General features: G+C 41.5%; 1 protein-coding gene across 1 annotated transcript in view; it reads right to left on the bottom strand.

Moving 5' to 3' along the window:
- LOC124606155 (regulating synaptic membrane exocytosis protein 2) overlaps window positions 1–20311 on the bottom strand; it is a 282872-nt gene that overhangs the window by 76799 nt on the left and 185762 nt on the right. The window contains exons 8-11 of the mRNA XM_047138120.1: window positions 19537–19725; window positions 17966–18191; window positions 6947–6960; window positions 3395–3547 (exon numbers count right to left, since the gene is read on the bottom strand). Of these exons, the coding sequence (XP_046994076.1) occupies window positions 3395–3547; window positions 6947–6960; window positions 17966–18191; window positions 19537–19725 (582 nt within the window). The remainder of the gene's footprint in view (window positions 1–3394; window positions 3548–6946; window positions 6961–17965; window positions 18192–19536; window positions 19726–20311) is intronic.

Raw genomic sequence — 20311 nt, 5'->3', positions numbered from 1 at the left:
TACAGAGTGGTCGTGTTAACTATGGACTGCGTTATTACTTCCCAAAAAGCACTGTTTTAAGATAGAGCCGGTGATGGCTGCTTATTTTCCATTTGCGACAAGTACTGATGTGGAAAACAATGTTTTTAATAGGATGCAGTGGATTATATCACACAGCGTCAAATAACGAAACGTATGTATATGTGACACTTCAATATCTCTGTGTGACCTGATGTATAGCAATGGCGTATTCCATTCAAGCAGTTGGTAAATGGCGTTTAATTTGTAGATAGGTTTCACACAAATTGAGTGTTATCGTCACTTCAGTACCTCTTTTAAAAAGTTAGAACTGTGGTGATGACAGCAAACTCTCATGCTCTCATCTGAATTTACCAGGTGATTGTCGGTGTCGTCAGGATGGCTCTGGCAGGCGCTCAGTACTTCGTAACGGTACAGAGTTTACTCTTCCGAACGCCGTTAAAAAATTTCTTACATACCTTGCGCTGATGGCAGTCATCGATACTCTGATATTATCGCATACGTTCATTTAGATTCAGTTAACTGTACATAAATTAAACGATATTTTATGTCAAATTAATAATTAGTTTCAAACGAGATCTGGTTATGTTGTACCTCAAACAAAGTTTTTAACCAAATAGTGTAAGCAGGTAGAAAAGGAAACAAACAGGACGAACGCTGGGTTCTGTGCAGAATGTTGGAGGAGTCATTTATCTCACTGGTAGTGCTTCACCAAAGACGTGAGTTTAGCTAGTCGGTCGGCAATTATGTAGTACAATTTCATATTTTTGAAGAAGAAAATCCGTAGGAAAAAAAAAAAACAATTAAGGAGACAACAACTGACAGTACTCAGTATTCAGCGTTACCGATGCTGAGCAGACCAGGGAAAGGACATTAATGTTTCCGCGCAGTGAAAACGGAGAGATTTCATGATGTATTGTTTACGAGGAAGTTGAAATATTTGTGCAGATAATAATAGAAACGGAGAGTATTGTAACTCGAAATAATTTTCAGACTTTGGCCTATAACAGAAGTTTAATATATTTTATCATTTCATTTTTAAATTACAGCATTCACTCTTTTTGTGCTGCAGTTTCTTTCCTAAAATTACAAAACTTTCTCTGGAAAAGTAAGTTTTCCCTAATGTGAAAAAATGCTCCAAGGTGTAACATGTTCGTGTACCTAGGATCAAATATTTAATTGAAATTTATAAGTGTTGTAGTCGAGACAACCTTATCAACACTTTATTTAATAGACTATCTGTTACATTATTACTCTAATACCAAGCAAAAATTAAAATGTGAAATGAAATGAAATGGATGTATTATCAAAAACAGTAACAAGATAAATACATTTGGAAGCAGAGGCTATTGGAAACCAACAAAAATTTTCGTTTTCAAGAAGACATTAAAGAAACTCAGTTATTTTGTAAATATCACATATTAGACCGGCAAAGTATGGCTTAACTATCTACACGTTATGATATAACTAGTTTCATAAATATACAGAATTTCACTCAAAGTAAAATTGTGTAACTCAAGATTTAACAATATCTTCAATATGTTATACAGCACTTCAATGTGTAGAAATGAACACATTTATAAATGTCGTACGAAACACAACCTCACGTCTCACAACAACAGAAACTGTTGTCAATGCCGAAAACGGCTTATGGTAATCTTTAGAGCCATTCCTTCATGTGATTCTGAAGTCGTTCATTGGATTGAAACACCGAGCAGGAAACACTGTGTGCTCCTTTATACTCTACCCTCAAGCGACAGCACCTTCCCCTACTGTCAGAAAGTATCAGTAGGTGATGATTTACGTTGTGGTGTGGCCAAATTGACTGTTGTCTGACCGTCGCGAGTTCGCTTGAGAATAGCTAGGTCAAACATCAGATAAAAGTCTCAGTTTCACAGATGGAAAAGACTCTTGTCACGGCCTGCTTGGATAGCATGAATGGTCCCTTTAGGCACTATCGTAAACATGTAAATATGAGAAATATACAGAACTATAAAACACTGCACAAAGGGAATTTTGCTGGCAGTACTATTTCTGACGCTATCATTCTACAAAACGTGAGGGTTGGCACGACCAATATATATTTTCGAAATAGCTGCCAAATTTCAGTCTCTAAATTCATGCTTGCATAATTTTATCAATTTACGGCTAGGGAGTGCAGTGGAGAGAAAATACTGCACTGATGTCGCTGTGAGTATAGCAATTCTGAGCAGCCGATACATTTTCATTTAACTGGAACTGTGAATAAACTGAAACTTTTTTATCTGGGTGTAAATTTGAGATTGATGTTTTTTATATTAAAGTTTCTTGTAGAACTAAGTGTGTTGCCAATATATGTGGACACATTTGTGTTCTTAAATCACGGAACTTTAATTAAGGCAGAATTTGAGACAGAGAGCATATGTGGCACGTGAGGCCGGTGTGCAGGTAAACTTTTCTGGCTATGAGACGTTCGACATAACAGATACATTTGTTCAGTTTATTTGTCAAGTGTCCACTGCAGTTGTAAAATAAATTAACAAAAATATAATTCTTTGATCTATCCATTAAAATACTTTACCACATATTGCACTATCAGACATGATATGCCGTTGTCTTCCTCCGACCTGAGAATGGGCTCTACTCGGGTAGTTGTTGGAATGGATGGCAGTGTGTGTGTTTGTGTGTGTGTGTATGTGTGTGTGTGTTTGTGTAATTGGGGACTGGGGTGGACACTTGCAGTGAAAATAAGTTCTTTTCATATGCACAGAAAATGGCCAGAGGGCTTCGCCAATTCGTAGCTAAGTACCAGGCCTTTGCTTTTTTTACCTGGCGTTACCCTGTGCATCCATAAATCATGTATTACTAAAAGATTAACTGAATTATACACGTGGCTCGAAGTACGGGAGTGTCACAACACAGGTCCAAACGTTCTCGATTCGTTCTCCATTTAGTTCTCGGACTTTTTTCTGTCTCTTATCACGCGTTTCGTTTCTGCCAAGTATTTGTATAAACGGAAGAGCTGTAGTTGCATAGTGGCTCGGAGTCCACCGGCTGGGTAGTTCAAAGGTCAGAGGAAGGACAGAAAATATCACTTACAATAGGGTTGTGCCTTGAAAACACCTTTACATTGCTTAATCTGTGACACAAACAATGATATTTTTTTCATATTATACTTCACATTTTTAATGCAGTTGAAATGTTAGCAAGCTTCTACACTTATACTGATCAGTAAACAAGAGTCTTGTAATCTGGTTTCAAGTGAAACGGAATAAAAGGTTGTGAACAAATGCCAATAAATTTGTATTGTTTCATTATGCTCAAAGCAAGAGGAATTGAGTAATTGCTAGAAACGGCCTCGCCTGAGGCAGAATGACGAGGTTTCTGCTGTACTTACGGCGTCGCGCCTTCTCGCTGAAGCTCATGGCGCGTCCGAGCGCCAGCTCTCCCTTGACGGCCTTCAGGCTCCGCAGTATCTCATCCGGGTCGCGCATGTGGCGCGTGCAGCTGCTGCGGCGCCGCTCTTTGTTGTACGTAACAGGTGGGATGTCTGGGTCTGCAAACGTCACCACAGGTTACCACAGACTGCGCCCGAGAACAGGCAAACAGCAGCATTTCAGCACGCAGGCTACTAGCTACGAAGGAGATAGTTTGATTACAACATTATCTGGAGTTATTTCAATCCCTCAAAAATGTGCTACAATTTGCGATAGTCACACAAGAAAAGGTTCTATAGGGGATGTCTGGAAAGGAAAGTGTCCAATACGTTTACAGCAGATGTTGTTATTGTTGTCTTCAGTCCTGAGACTGGTTTGATGCAGCTCTTGTAACACTCCGGTTTGATCTTACTGACTTATCCCGCTCGATCGTGATCTGATAGCAGCCCAAAACAGACATTAATTAATGTGACCGTGTACCTAATGGGGCTGGCAATCGGATTGGACTGCTACAGAGTTGTTACATTCCGTATTTGTCCTTCTCGAACGCTGTAATAATAAAATGTCTGGTGGCAAGAAGAACAACAACACAGCTTCATTAATCAACGACCTATATTCATCACAAAAACACAAAGTAAAGAGACAGCCACTGCCTTCGTCGTACAGAATTAATAACGGCTAATCTCAGCACAGGTCCTTTCGTTATTCCTTATCGTCACACGCAATTTCAATCATTGTAATCCAACACTACAATCCAACACTGCAATCCAACACTGCAATCCAAATAATGCCGGCTCGGTAGACGCGTAATTACAAATAGCGGCACAAAAAAAATCACTGAATCACACTAGTAATTATACTTTTTCACTTTCCCGTATATTTCTAACACAAAGGGGCTAAACCACGGTGATGGCCACTCCCTTTGTCGGTACGGTCTTGCATTCCAGCAACAGACCTCCACCCGGCTCGGCCCGCAGCGCATACCACACTACTGTCTCAACACTCACTCTCGCTCTCGCCACCCGACGCACACTATCGATTGTTTGTCCTGTCGACCTGTGCTGTCGCAAAACTTATAGTAAGGGCCTATGGACCCCTTACATCCCCGCCCTCGAAAACTTCTTTGAAGCCACAGGCGTAAAAGAACGGTTAGGGAATTAGACATCACTACATATGAACAAAACACACAGTGCAAATAAGTAATGAAATTACAATCACCAAGAAAATCCTTGACTCCAGCAGTGGGCTGCTTCTACAATAATATTCTACAAAAAGTTATTACATCTCAAAAATATGGCATTGTCCAAATAACACACAACATCAATCCTACTTACTTAACATAGCATGGTAAATATTTTTTATAAACTTATCTTACCAAAAATTTCCAAAAAGTTTTCACTTTCAAAGGTTAGTACGAGTCATTAACTACATATCTGTTATAACTTGCTATAGCAAAGACAAGAAAAGAAACTAGTTGAATGCCAGCTACCCCTTTGGTATGCCGTCTTTCAGCGGGGTTCGTGCCGTCCATACTACTATCACTGTAATTTATAACTCACTTGGCCAACACACATAAAAGTTAAGGAAGAAATTCACAACTTATTAATTACAGATTCCATAAATTTAAATGCTACATTGTATCGCTAAGCATGTCTTACACAATTATTTGCAACACTACAACTAATGTGGTCACCCAATGAAAAATTTTAAACTACTGATCATTTTATTTTGCCAAACATTACTGCCATATGTGAATTGTTATGAAGAAAGCTTAGATGAGAGGTACAATATTTCCTGTTATATTCACATTAATTCAAATCCACTATATGAATATTTGTCATTCATTACTCAGTGCCAGAATCCTGCTTCTAAAGCTTGACCTACGTAGAACCATAATTGACTCTGATAGCTAATTGGATATATGAATTACTAATTATTCATTAGTTACACTTTGTTTTATCAGCATACTGCAGATAAACATGTATACCTACAAATAACTTGCAAACAGATGTTGCTCATGTGCTAAATGACATACTTCAATATTTCAAACATCTCATACTCCATACTCTTCATTACACATAACTTAACACCAACTTCAACTGCAAATACATATATATATATCTTCAACCTATATCAATCCTCCATATACTTCAACACTTCAAACCTCTCATACTCAATATACATCATTATTTCACATCATTTATTCGAACAACTATCTCCCCATGTATTTGTTTCTTTATATGTTCATCTACTTACAAGCTGATACACTACTTCAATTTTCTTACCACAGTTGACCTTTTCATGTCTCATAAAACAACTCTATAAGATTACACAAAATCTTGTTTGACCAATTAGCTTCCCACGACATTTTGTATACATTAGCTTTTTTATCTGGTTCTCATTTTATTACTTCTGGCACTATTCACTTTGTAATGTACTCACACTAAACTGAGCTTTCAACTTATTGATTCTTTGACACCTCACACACAACATCAACAGTAACTACTTATCCTTATTTTATGTCAACTATAAATTTACTACATGGTTCCTGACTGAATTACTTGGATGACCACTACCAATCCTAACTACTACTCACTAACTTTCTTAACCTAAGGATAGAGAAAGATGGTAGAGGAGTGACACTTGAAATTAGAAATAAAGTCTCACCCAGCTGGGAGTGTACCAGTCGCCACTTGGTATACCAGCAAAAGAGTTGCTAGCTCCCTACACCTAACTTTCATCAATTCGTACCTCTTCCTCATCTGGGTTATCCCTGTTCTCGTGTGAGTAGTACCTTTTTATGTTTTCCACATGTTCCTTACCATGCACTCTCTTTGTCCGTGCATACTCCAACTCCACAGTGTTAGGACGACCAATTTTTATAATCCTGTATGGTCCCTTATAAACGTGGTTGAATTTATTTATTTCAGAGTTTATTTTCTTTGATTTTGCATGAACCTTTACTAGTACCAAATCTCCCACTCGGTAAGTTATCGGTTTCACTAGCTTGTTGTGTCTTTCCTGTCTCTTCCTAGCCTTCTCCTTCATACTTAATTCCACTAGCTCCAATTTCCTTTCCTAAGTCAATGAACTTCCTGGTGGGTAGACTAGCAACTCACGAAAATACTGTCGGGTTCTTGATTGAGCAATACTTCACATGGTGCAAACCCTGTAGAATCATGTGGGAGGTGATTCCTGACCCGCTCAAATTCTTCCAGATATTCTTTCCACGAACCATGCTTCCTATGACAGTATGTTCGGCATAAACGGTTCAATTCCTTCATTGTTCGTTCTGCTGGGTTAGAAGCTGGCCTATACCTAGAAATGGCAATTTGCTCTATTCCGTGCTCATTTAGCATCTCTGCCCACTCCTTTGACCTAAATTGTGACCCATTATCACTCAAAATTCGCTTAGGAATACACACCTTTTGAAAATAGTCTTTCTCAAAACGGTTAATAATGGCTCTACTAGTAGCTTTCTTCAACGGGTAAAATTTTATGTACTTGGAAACCAGTTCTTCCACTACTAAGATTTGTGTGTAATTCCCTCGTGAGGCAGGAAGTGGCCCAAAGAGATCCACTGCAACTATGTCCTTAATTGCTGTTGGTACAATTGTATGCATATATCCTTTGTGCTGTACTGTAGTCGTTTTGGATTTTTGACAGGTGTCACATGTACTCAGTATCTTACGTATACGCCTTCCCATGCTGTTGAATGCACAATCTAACTTCAACCTTTCCAGACACTTCTTTGGTCCATAATACGCATTACTATAGTGCGTATACCAAATTAATTTTTCTACCACATGCTCAGGCACACAGAGTTTCCAGTTCTCCTCACTCTCCTTGTTTCTTTTATAAAGTATCCCATTATGAATATAATAAAATGTGCGAATCCTTTCCTCTCCTGCACACCTGTATTTGTTTTTAATTGTCTTTAATTTCTTGTCCTCGTTCTGTTCCCTGCGCACATTCTTCAGGAATTTCCTTATGAATTCTTCATATTGTACTCCCTTCATCAGGTTAATTCTAACTCCTTCTCCTTCTGGCCTATCCACCAACATTCCTCTCGAGTCAGCTGGTAATCTTGACGAAGCATCCGGTATTATGTGTGTTGCTCCTGGTTCATAAATTATCTTGAAGTCATAGTCTTGTAATGCCAGGGCCCATCGCGTTAGTCTGCTATGCGTCAACTTGCTTGTGGTCAGAAATGTAAGGGCATTATGGTCAGTCACGACTTTCACATGCCTCCCGGCCAAATAATACCGGAAACGCTTAAACCCCCACACAATTGCCAATGCCTCCCTTTCAGTAATCGAATATTTCCTCTCCCAAGCATTTAAACTTCTGCTACCGAACGCTATCGTTCTTACACTCTCACCATTCCCGCTCTTCTCCATTTGGTACAAATGTATTCCTAGTCCATAGTCAGAGCTGTCTGCTCCTAAATAAAAATCCTTGGAAAATCCGGGTGGTACAATATGTCTGCACTATATACTGCTTCCTTGATATTCTCAAACTCGGTTTGGCACTCTGCACTCCAATGCCATGGCATCCTCGCCTTGGTCAATTCCCTCATACTCGGGGCATTAAGTACCGATCCTTTGACAAATTTTCTATAAAACTCACAGACCCCAAAGAATGCTCGCAACTGCTTCTTACTATGGGGGGTCGGAAAATTTCTAATAGCCTCCATTTTACTAGGATCAGGATAGATACCCTCCTTGGATATTATATGGCCAAGGAATTTTATCTTTGATTTGCCAAATTCCGACTTGTCCAGGTTTACAGTTACCCCTGCGGTTTCAAAAGCTGCCAAGATTGCATCCAATCTACTCAAATGTTCTTCCCATGATTCACTTGCTGTCAAGAGGTCATCCACATAGACGGTGACCTTTTTAAGTAACTCCTCGCCTAGTATCTTATCCATCGCTCTTATGAATTCAGACACTGACACATTAAGCCCAAATGGCAACACACTAAATTGATAGCACCTCCCTCCATAAGTAAATGCTGTATACTGGCGGGACTCTGTGGACAATGGTATTTGCCAGTAACCAGCAGTTAAGTCGATACTACTAAGCACCTTTGCTCCTCGGAATTTTTGAATCAGTTCTTCTATAGTCTCAGGTTTGTTCCGCTCCGGCTCGATGATTTTGTTCACTGTTCGTGCATCCAAAACTATCCTCACCTTTCCATCCTTCTTATCAACAACAAATAGGGGGTTGTTATACTGACTGTTGGCCCTTTCTATAACACCAAGGTGCATCATCCTCTGTATCTCTTCATCTACTGCTCTTCGTTTCGCCTGGGGAATGGAATACTGTTTTATATTGAACGGTTTATGGTTTTTTATCTTTAGCTTACACTCCACCCCTTTCATGATACCTGGCCGTTGAGAAAATACCTTACAACACCTGTATAATACTGTGGCTAATTTCCTCTTAGTCCCCTCATCTAGGTGTGTCATCTCTTTCAACTTTTATTGATCTTATCCTCTTCATGTCTATCCTCTCGTGCTAATCCCTCAAGGTACATCAACACTTCTTTTTCCAGTTCCTCTTCCCCGTATCCCGTGGTGGGTTCCTCTTCATGACACAAATTTATCCTTCTGAATTCCTCCTCTTCTTCGATTGCACTCCCCTCAGCAAACCTTAATCTCTTCTCCCTTTCTTCCTTTGACTTTGATAGTACCTTCATCAAAATTCACTACTGCATCAACTTCGTTCAACCAATCTATCCCTAAAATAATTGATGTGTTCAATCCAGCCACCACCAAGAATGTTGCTTCGTATTCTTCTCCCTCTATCTCGAAGGTAATCAACACTTGTTCTTTAATAGGTTTACTCTTTGCACCCAACGCATTCACAATCCTCACTCCACTCACCGGGAAACTAGGCAAGCTAATGTTTGCTTTTAGTACCTGTTCATATAACCTCTTGGATACTGCACATGCTTCACTTCCTGTATCGACTAATGCCTCGACATTCAGTCCACATAGCCTTATTCCTATCATGGGTAGCATGGGTTCTTTGGGAATCCTACTTCCTTCTTCCAGTAGATCTTCTCTCAGATCTCCACCATTGTCGTTTCTTAGTAGGTTTACTCTGGTCCTTGTCACTCTCACTCCTGACCGGACCTCATCTGGAGTGTCATTCAGTTTTCCGGTCCTTCCGCCTCTTCTATATGCACTGTGTCATTCATTCGCCTATCCCATCCTCTCTCATGATCTCTTGGTTCTTCACTCCTTCTCCAATCATTTCTCCATTGCCGTTCACCACCATGGTTCCTGTACCTATGGCCACCACCTCTTCCTCTATAATTTGATGAATTACCAAAATGATTCCTTGGGTCAGTACTTCCCCCTCGGTTTCGATCATTAGCCTGATTGTGTTCCTGTGATCGAACAGATTCCAACTGTTCCAGTATTTCCATCAAGGCCTCCCTATCTTTAATTAGGCTCCCGGATACAGTTTCCTGCATTCTCTGATTCAATCTTCTTTTTATTGCTGATATCATTACGTCAACACTCAGGGGTTGTTCCAAGGTCTCGTTCAATTCCCACAAATGTTCGGCAAACTCTCTCAACGTTCCTCTCCATGTATTAAGTGACTTGCGGTGGAGTAGGTCCTCAATTGCTGCACACTGATGACTTTTGGACCAGTATTTCTTCAAGAATTCCTCTTCAAACTGATCATAACTAGTAGTCCCTTCCTTCTTCCTGACTCCCCAAGTGAAGGCCTCACCTTCCATTCTATCTATTGCAAATTGAATCTTGTCTGAGTCTTTAAGATGTGCTGGGAAAACTCCTTTTAACCACTTCATAAATATCATTGGGTGAAACCCTCCTTTCGGTCTAAATTTCTGCCCTGTATTATTTTGGACGTACCGATTATCACTGCTCATCAAGGTAACGACTTTACCCTCCCCAACAGTTAAAGTGACATTGCTAATTCGTTTATCAATTTCTTCTGTCTTGCTCTCCAATTGCTGCAATCCCTGTTGTAATTGCCTGACCTCCATTGCAACCCTCTTGTTATCCTCTTCCCGTTGCACGGCTATAGCATTTCTCAGATTGACAGCTAGTTGGTTTTGCCTATCTCCTATCCCCGTAACCGCATCATTACATTGTTTCTGCATTTGCGTCACCTCGGCGATTCGATGATTGCAATTTGTTTCCACTTCGTTGATTCTTTCTCCCAATTCGGCTTTCGTTTCTTCAATATCGTCTTCCATCTTTTTTGTTAACTTTCCTTCCATCTTCTCCACGTCTCCCTGGACTTGGTCTATGCTCTTCTGTAGCTTCCTCTCTCTCTCGTTGATGTCCATCTTCAGTTGTTCTTCTAATTCTTGTATTTCCTTCTTCAGACTACATTCCATCTTCATCTGCGATGTTTTGATTTCTTGTGCTATAGTTTCTTGTAAATCTTCCCTTAATGATTTTCGTAAATCTTCCTTTAGTGATGCGTTGTTTTCTTGTAAACTTTTTTCTACTGATTTGTGGAATATTTCTTCTCTTTCTCGTAAATCTTCCTTTAGTGATGCATTGTTTTCTTGTAAACTTTTCTCTAATGATGCGTTATTCTCTTGTAAACTCTTTAGTGATTTGTGGAACTTTTCTTCCCTCTCTTTTAGCAAGGCTGCCAACATCGATCATATATCTGCATCCTCTGAAACTGGCTTATTTCTCATTGTTTGTCCCGGTGTCTCGGGATAACTGGTTGAATGTGCTAATGGGCTATCTAATAACACTCCATAATCACTGATTCCCGAATCATCTCTGTCTTCCTGTCCTATCCCTTTCCTTTCAACTACTGCCTCACAAACCTGCTTATCTTCAGTAGACATGTTTGTTTATTTTTAATGCACAGGCAAGGGATATAAAATAACTTCTAGCAACCCAAAACACTCCTAATTATCATGAAACTAAACAAACAGTACCTGAAGTATTCTTCAATTAATCCCTAAATTGATACAATATGCAAGAGCATCGAACATAACAACTCTCAAAACCTAATCACTTCAAATATTAATTTTCACATACACAGCTTATGTGAAATGTTTTAAATAAGATAAATCATACTATTCATAAAATCTATATATATAAAATCCCCCAAAAACAATAAGCATATCTGTATAATTATCATTTAGACAGCGCAGTATGCATAAATAAGTATGTTCAATTTCAGATTATTTTTGGCAAACTTTTCGGAAATTACTGCAATTGGGCACTTTTCCTAACACGCAATTCAGTTTACAAACGTTTATTTACCGCGAAAACTGCACATTTCAATTTAATGTTACGTCAACCAGTCGTCTCCTCTCACCAACTGACGTTACCACGAGTCGCGATGTTTTGACGTTTGAAGTGGGCGTGGCGCTGTACTGCATCCGGAACTGCGTGAAGTCGCGCTGCTCGCTGTGGCTGGACGACGTCGTAGTCCTCAGCCTGCCGCTCCGTGTTGCTGCAGGCGGGCGTAGTTTGTAGTTCGGCTGCTAGATGTCGGGACGGCGCTCGGTGTAGTGCGTCTGTACTTGAACTACTCTTTGCACAGGTAGTTGAGATGACGTGTGAAATCACCTCGCAGATCGAAACTCTTTGGCACAACTGCTACATGGGTCTGTGTGACGTCACTCAACAATTGCGTCGCCACACGAATTGTCGTCCACATAACAGTTTATGGGTCCACAAGAAGCTGTCCGATTTTCACTATTTAAAAAGCAATTCCAGTCAAAATATTATCACTAAACACTTCTTTAAAACTTTCGTTATGAATTCTTGGCTCGGTTTGGTCGTAATAATGTTCACACGTGTCTTTCTTTGGAGTTCACATTTCACAGTTTTTCGTGTGGATTTACGCATTTGCACATTATAACACAGTTTATTGACACTATTATTCTCATCTAAAATGGCAAGAAAAAGTTTAGTCACAATCGTAAGATATTATTACTTCGTATTGTTAAAAAATGCAGTGATTCTTGTCGCGATTTGAAAGTTTATGCTCTGTCTCTATCCAAAATTGAAAAAATATTTTTTTTTTCGTGTTAAGCAAGATAAATTTACCTACTGTTCTTTACGATTCGTCCGAAAATTGCACTTGTCCTTACACGGTAAGCCAAGGGTGTAACACTCCGGTTTGATCTTACTGACTTATCCCGCTCGATCGTGATCTGATAGCAACCCAAAACAGACATTAATTAATGTGACCGTGTACCTAATGGGGCTGGCAATCGGATTGGACTGCTACGGAGTTGTTACATTCCATATTTGTCCTTCTCGAACGCTGTAATAATAAAATGTCTGGTGGCAAGAAGAACAACAACACAGCTTCATTAATCAACGACCTATATTCATCACAAAAACACAAAGTAAAGAGACAGCCACTGCCTTCGTCGTACAGAATTAATAACGGCTAATCTCAGCACAGGTCCTTTCGTTATTCCTTATCGTCACACGCAATTTCAATCATTGTAATCCAACACTACAATCCAACACTGCAATCCAACACTGCAATCCAAATAATGCCGGCGCGGTAGACGCGTAATTACAAATAGCGGCACAAAAAAAATCACTGAATCACACTAGTAATTATACTTTTTCACTTTCCCGTATATTTCTAACACAAAGGGGCTAAACCACGGCGATGGCCACTCCCTTTGTCGGTACGGTCTTGCATTCCAGCAACAGACCTCCACCCGGCTCGGCCCGCAGCGCGTACCACACTACTGTCTCAACACTCGCTCTCGCTCTCGCCACCCGACGCACACTATCGATTGTTTGTCCTGTCGACCTGTGCTGTCGCAAAACTTATAGTAAGGGCCTACAGACCCCTTACACTCTCCATGCTAGTCTATCCTGTGCAAGCTTCTTCATCTCCCAGTACCTACTGCAGCCTACATCCTTCTGAATCTGCTTAGTGTATTCATCTCTTGGTCTCCCTCTACGATTTTTACCCTCCACGCTGCCCTCCAGTACTAAATTGGTGATCCCTTGATGCCTCAGAACATGTCCTACCAACCGATCCCTTCTTTTAGTTAAGTTATGCCACAAACTCCTCTTCTCCCCAATTCTATTCAATACCTCCTCATTAGTAATGTGATCTACCCATCTAATCTTCAGCATTCTTCTGTAGCACCACATTTCGAAAACTTCTATTCTCTTTTTGTCTAAACTATTTATCGTCCATGTTTCACTTCCATACATGGCTACAATCCATACAAATACTTTCAGAAACGACTACCTGACACTTAAATCAATACTCGATGTTAACAATTTTTTTTTTCTTGAGAAACGCTTTCCTTGCCATTGCCAGTCTACATTTTATATCCTCTCTACTTCGACCATCATCAGTTATTCTGCTCCCCAAATAGTAAAACTCCTTTTCTACTTTAAGTGTCTCATTTCCTAATCTAATTCCCTCAGCATCACCCGACTTAATTCGACTATATTCCATTATCCTCGTTTTGCTTTTGTTGATGTTCATGTTATACCCTCCTTTCAAGACACTGTCCATTCTGTTCAACTGCTCTTCCAGGTCCTTTGCTGTCTCTGACAAAATTACAATGTCATCGGCGAACCTCAAAGTTTTTATTTCTTCTCCATGGATTTTAATACCTACTCCGAACTTTTCTTTTGTTTCCTTTACTGCTTGAATAGCATCGGGGAGAGACTACAACCCGTCTCACTCCCTTCCCAACCACTGCTTCCCTTTCATGCCCCTCGAGTCTTATAACAGCCATCTGGTTTCTGTACAAATTGTAAATAGCCTTTCACTCGTTGTATTTTACCCTTGCCACCTTCAGAATTTGAAAGAGAGTATTCCAGTCAACATTGTCAAAAGCTTTCTCCAAGTACTGGTTAAAACTAGAAGACAATTTTTTAACCATATGCACAGATAGATACACAGGTTCATTATGTCGAGCACGCACGCAGGTTGGTTCCAGTCTCTCAACTGGCCTATTTCTAACCAGTACAAGGCCACCACTGGCACAGAGGCAGAGCCAGCTTTCGTTAGAAAATGCAGCAGACTTCTACCCTGCCCTCCCATAAGAAGTAGCAAACGGCGGTGGTATGGTATCACTGGAATGCACGTTACTGATCGTCTGTCTCGAAGATGTTTTTGAATTAACCGTTTTGTAACAGTTCGTTGCGTCACAGTGGTGCCAACTGCTGGTCATATTGCTGCTGCAGATGCAATACGATTCACGAGATCCATAGTCTGAACATGATAACGTTCCCTCTCTGTAGTGCCACGTCTCCGTCCGGAGTCAGATCTTCTTGCGACCGAAAATTCTCGTGACCACAACTGACGGCGATCATCAGTGGCTACATTCCTGCTAAGTCTTTGGGTTCAATATGGCAGAAGGAACATCCAACTTCTCGCAGCTTTATTGGACGACCTCATTCAAACTCAGTGAGGTGTTGGTAATAGCGTTTTTGTCACTTTAAAGGCAATCTTGACTAACATCAACTCACCATGTCCAGTCTTAAAGGTAAATAACGTTCAAGACAGTCACAGCGTGTATTTAAAGCAAACCTGATTTGCATCCCGTAGTGATGATACTAGCGCCACTCTTGTTCGACTGTCACGAAATCTGAACATACATCATTTTCCAGATGTAGAAACGCGCCTGGCAAAGTTCGTTTGTGTCGGACAACTCCTTTTTGGTGTTACGATATTTGTTTCCGTCAGTGTGGATCGGCATGTATGAAAGCTATGTATTATTGGTTAGAAATTCTTATAAAACTTATTACTGCTTATGATATGTGCTTCGGAAAAGAATGTTTCAAGACGCCAATGTTCTAAAATTCCAGTGGCCCAAAATTAACTAGAGGAGCGTATACAGAAGTGCACTTGGCATGAAATTTCGTAGATGAATGGATAGTTTGTAGTAGTCCGATTTTTTCTGTAATTACAGGATTTTTAAAGGAAAAGCTTCTCCGAGATAGACTGCTTCAGACAAGCCACGATAAGCAGTGTAGATGACTAGTTTGCGAAATCATATTACCCTGAATATGGACTGGAGCTTGTGGAAAATACGCATATTCATTACACGTTTGCGCCTATGATAATTTAGGCTGTTCGTTTGGAGGAAGATGCAATCGATTTTATTCCTGCGTTTTTCCAGCCACGGATTGATAGAACTTGTTGACGGCTTGCCTTCTGAGTGCTAACATTTCACCACACAATTACTGTATTACTTCACAGTTGCCTTCATATTTCGTGTGACTAAGGACGAACACATTCATAAATCCCGTTAATCGTTCGTCTTAAATTGGTGTTAAGGAACGGTGTGCTAGGGAACCCTGTATCGGTTGGAGCAGCGTCACTTCACCATTTGTTGTTTACTGTTGCAGAACATGCGGAAAGTAATTACCGCATAATTAAGGAAAGTCTCCAGCGAGAGCAAGGTTAAGCAGATCTGACACCGAGCTACGCTGACATAATATTCACAGCAGTCCTGATGTATCAAAGAGAAACTACAACTGTTGTAAAAGCTGACTGTCATTTTCCCAAGCTACAAATATTTAAAAAAATAGCTTATGGTGCTTGCGGTACACACCCAATATGAATTTCTTGAAGGACGTCGTCTTTCCGGCATTGTCAGCAATGATCTATTTTCCAATAAATTTAATGGCGAAAAGACGATGTCCATCGAAAAATTAAAAAAAAATGCTTACGTTCTATACAGCTAACAGTTAACTGAATAGGAGAATGGCGGTGTGTACGGTCACAGGACTGTGCAGCTGAAGAAAGAGAGAGATTAACAGATGTTGAAAACCTTAACCGGCTATACTCGAAGCAAGACACCTTATACCTCGCAAAAATCTGCTGTGAGAAACGATGTGTGCGCGATTTTTTGTTGTCTTGAGAACGGACTGGGGACAGGAGGGAATGTCGTCCTCATGTTAGGAACTCGCCCTGCGCCCTCATTACCGAGTTTACGCCCCTAGTTCCAAGTAACGCTTTGTCTGACAAGTAGTGGAATAGAGTGGACTGGTGCTAATCTTTTAAGCTCCAAATTCGGCATCTGCGCGCGAGAGGCTGCAGGCACCAGATGAAATAATCAGTTTCGACACAGTCCTGAATAGATTCCAAAAAAGCGTTACTTGGAGGCCATTCTGGTGCTGATCCAATTCTTCTGATCAGTAAACCTTCGATTCGTTAAAGAATCGAACTCCCAAACACAAAATAGCTTCAAACTCCTGGTTATTTGGATGGGGAAGGGGGTTGGGGTAGGGGCGATTGGGAGGTGTTAACGAGAAAATTGTTTTGTAAATGCTCGAACAGTCCACGGGTACACTACCGGTTCATAGTGTCCAACGGGCACAATATTTCGGCGATCAGACATGTCGCCATGGTCAGGTGCGCTGACGAACTAAGCTCCTGAGGGCGGGCGGCCGATTTAAATCCCCCCTCCCCCCCGCGGGCCGCTCTCTTCGCTGCCCGCGTCCGCGCGCCGGCGGTCGCGAAGACGTGGGCGTCGGAATCTGTCGTAGCGTCGATGTGCTTGCTACGTCCGCCCTGGTCGCCAGTTCGTACTTCTTGCTGAGAGTCTTCTTAATTACATTCAGTGCCGGGTCCCAAGCCTTGCTGAGATTGTAGCCGTAATCTCGGTTGATAAGATTTTCCCTGGTGCGAATTTCGATAGCCTCCCTTATAACGCTGCCCCAAATCAGCCGCCCGCCCTCAGAAGCTCAGTTCGTCAGCGCACCTGACGATGGCGACATGTCTGATCGCCGAAATATTGCGCCCGTTGGACACTATGAGCCGGCAGTATACCCGTGGACTGTTCGAGCAACAAATACGCCGTGAGAAACTGAAGAATCACAGTTTTGTAACTGTTTGAAATTATGTTTATAGTTTGTTGGAAGCTACTAACTGCTGTCCTTCTCAAAAAAAAAAAAAAAAAAATGGTTCAAATGGCTCCGAGCACTATGGGACTTAACCTCTATGGTCATCAGTCCTATAGAACTTAGAACTACTTAAACCTAACTAACCTAAGGACATCACACAACACCCAGCCATCACGAGGCAGAGAAAATCCCTGACCCTGCCGGGAATCGAACCCGGGAACCCGAGCGTGGGAAGCGAGAACGCTACCACACGACCACGAGATGCGGGCGCTGTCATTCTCAAATAATGGGTGAATGTATTCGGGGTACCTGCGCGCCATAAATTGTGTTTCCTCATAATACATACACAGTTTCAAACTGTAACACTTGTCTTATTGTTTTAAACTATATTATGATTACATCTTTTAATAAGCGGATTATGGCAGCATCTTAAATTTTTAAATTCGGTCACTAATTATGTGAAATACTGAAAACAAAATTTTTCCTGTTTCATAGACAACCTGCAACTGTGATAGGGTTAACATGCCTCGACTTAGTCACAATAATAGACTAGAGACGATGGTAAATTACGGCCGATACCGCTGAACAGTATAAAACATTTATATGATTGCGTCAATGGAAAGAGTCAAATTGTCTCGTGACAAGATAACTTTTTCTTTTTTTTTGCAAACACTTGCCCTTGGCTGCGTCGCCCTGCTGCGACTGGAAGGACGACCTCCTGGAGCCGGGCAGCGAGCGCGAGAAGTCCCTGCCCAGCTGGTAGGTCTCCACCTCGAGCTGCTCAGACTGGCTGGAGCCGCGCCGCGAGCTGCACGCCGAGCCCAGCAGCCACGCGTGGTCCGGGTGCAGCAGGCTCGGCTCGGGGGAACCCCCGGACCGCTCGTCGCTCTCCTTGTCATCTGCGAACACACGCACGCACCGCCTCTCGCAGTCACAGCAGTAAGAGGTAGCCAATGTACGTAAGTACCACAGACACACGGCAAGGCAAAGAACAGTAGGTAACTACAGGCAGTAAAATTACTGCATAACACCACTCGGGAAATGCTACCGAAGTCTCCGGCAACACGTCCAATGGTAGGTCGTTTAATGACCGAATCTCGCAGGATTACCAGAAAAAAAAGAAAACTCATCCAAGTATGAATATTAGGTACAAGCATTTCTGCTTTCGTCAGTCCTTTTAGAGGTGATACGCACGGGAAAACCGCTGATTTTACGTTCAGTGACTGCGAATTGAAGGTAAAAAGCGACGCATTCACGTACGATCTGTAAGCAAATAGTCACATATGCCATGTGTAGAGGCCCTCAAACATCGAGGAAGGTAGGGTTCCAGACCGAGAAGAGTTCCAGCGAGCAGAAGAGTTTCAGATTCACAAGTCTCAGATGATCAACAGCCTGCAGTAGAAACTATGTGAGTAAGCTTTATATTCATTTTAGCTTGTACTCTAATAAGGACTAGTAAAGCTCATCCATAGCCCTAGTCTAAGGTTATTGGTTTCCAATGTAAATTTTTCAACATGTACTTACTATATGTATGAATATCACTGTGACGAGTAGTTGAACGTAAGGTTTTGAGTAGAGCAATAGAATCTGCCACTTCCACTGGTCTGTAGTACCATACGCTGTGTATACTCGACTCTTAATAAAGTTATAGGCCGATGTCATCATTTGTTCTGGTAACTGACTGGAGAATCCAGTAAGCTTTACCTATGCTTTACATTTACTGAGTTGTAAACCAGTTTCCGTGTTCTTCTGGATGTTAATTGCAAACTCCTGAAGAAGCAATGAAAAGCGGACGAGTAAGCGAAGCCAGAGTCTCATTTTCTTACCATCGTTGTATCTACCTCCTTAGGCCAACGTCTGCAACCACAGAGACCTGAACAATCTCAGCTTGGCTCCATCGCCGTTACGCTCCAGTACGTAGCCGCTTGGATACCAAGGAACGGATACTCTCAAATCCCATATTACCTCTGATCTGAGCATGAGATTCTGAGTAAGTACGTTGCGACCCACGTCGCATTTAAGCATGAACATGTGGAGGAGTAACACTTCCACCAAATTTGATGGCATCCGCTTGATTTTTGAAAGTAAGCAAGAGGAAGTTAAAAATATGAAATTCAGATACTCTACAGAAAACCTGGACCAGTGGTTGTGAAAAGGCAAAAATCCGAGACAAGAAAAGTTTCTATATTTGCTAGAGACATTGCGGAAATATTGGCAAGTGAGATGTGGGAGGTGTGCACTGACCAGAGAAGGACCTCTGCTGGAAGTCTGTCCTGCGCAGCAGCCGCTGGGCCAGCTCGCCGGCCAGGGACCCACGTGGCGACACCTGCGGTGATTTGCCGCCCGCGGCGCGCAGGTTGCGGGGATCCTCCAGGCGGTACCACACCGGGCGGTCCTCCAGGAACGCCTTCTGCAGCTCCACCGAGCACTCGCCTGTCGACAACAATCCATGCATCTGTCACTGCTCCTGTAGGCTTGCAGCTCACCTAAGCAAACTATCTACTCGTGGGTAAAAAGTTCTCGGTTTACTTGGCAAGTCAGATAAAATCCCGAGCTTTGTATGACTGCCTCTGTCATCGTCGTCAGCAGCTAAGTCTGACAATGGTGTTGAAGGAAACAACTGAAAGCTCAGCATTTTATCCGAACTTGACACAATAAATCGAGAACTTTTTATCCGAGAACTACATCGCGAAAGACTTCTTAGCAAACACTGTACCGTCATTTTCTTCGGAATCAGAGACAGTGAAAAAACAGACTCATACACAGTGATATTAAAGTTAGTAGTTTAGAGCTCATCGTTTAGTTTAATGAGCATAGAGTTTACCAGACACTTATTTGAACCAGACCGGTAGTCAATCCGCACACTGCATTAGCGACCATTGCTACGGTACACCATCCAGTCTGAGTGTCGGTTTTAGGCAATTTATTACGCTCCTTTAGGCATACGCTGATATTATCTTCAATCTCCTCCTCAAAAAACGCGGTACACAAACAGTTAATATGCGATTACACACAGAAA

This window comes from Schistocerca americana, chromosome 3 (genome assembly GCF_021461395.2).
Source record: "Schistocerca americana isolate TAMUIC-IGC-003095 chromosome 3, iqSchAmer2.1, whole genome shotgun sequence".
NCBI classification, from domain to species: domain Eukaryota; kingdom Metazoa; phylum Arthropoda; class Insecta; order Orthoptera; family Acrididae; genus Schistocerca; species Schistocerca americana.
Note: the sequence above shows the minus strand (reverse complement) of the source record. Positions and strands in the feature narration are given on the sequence as shown.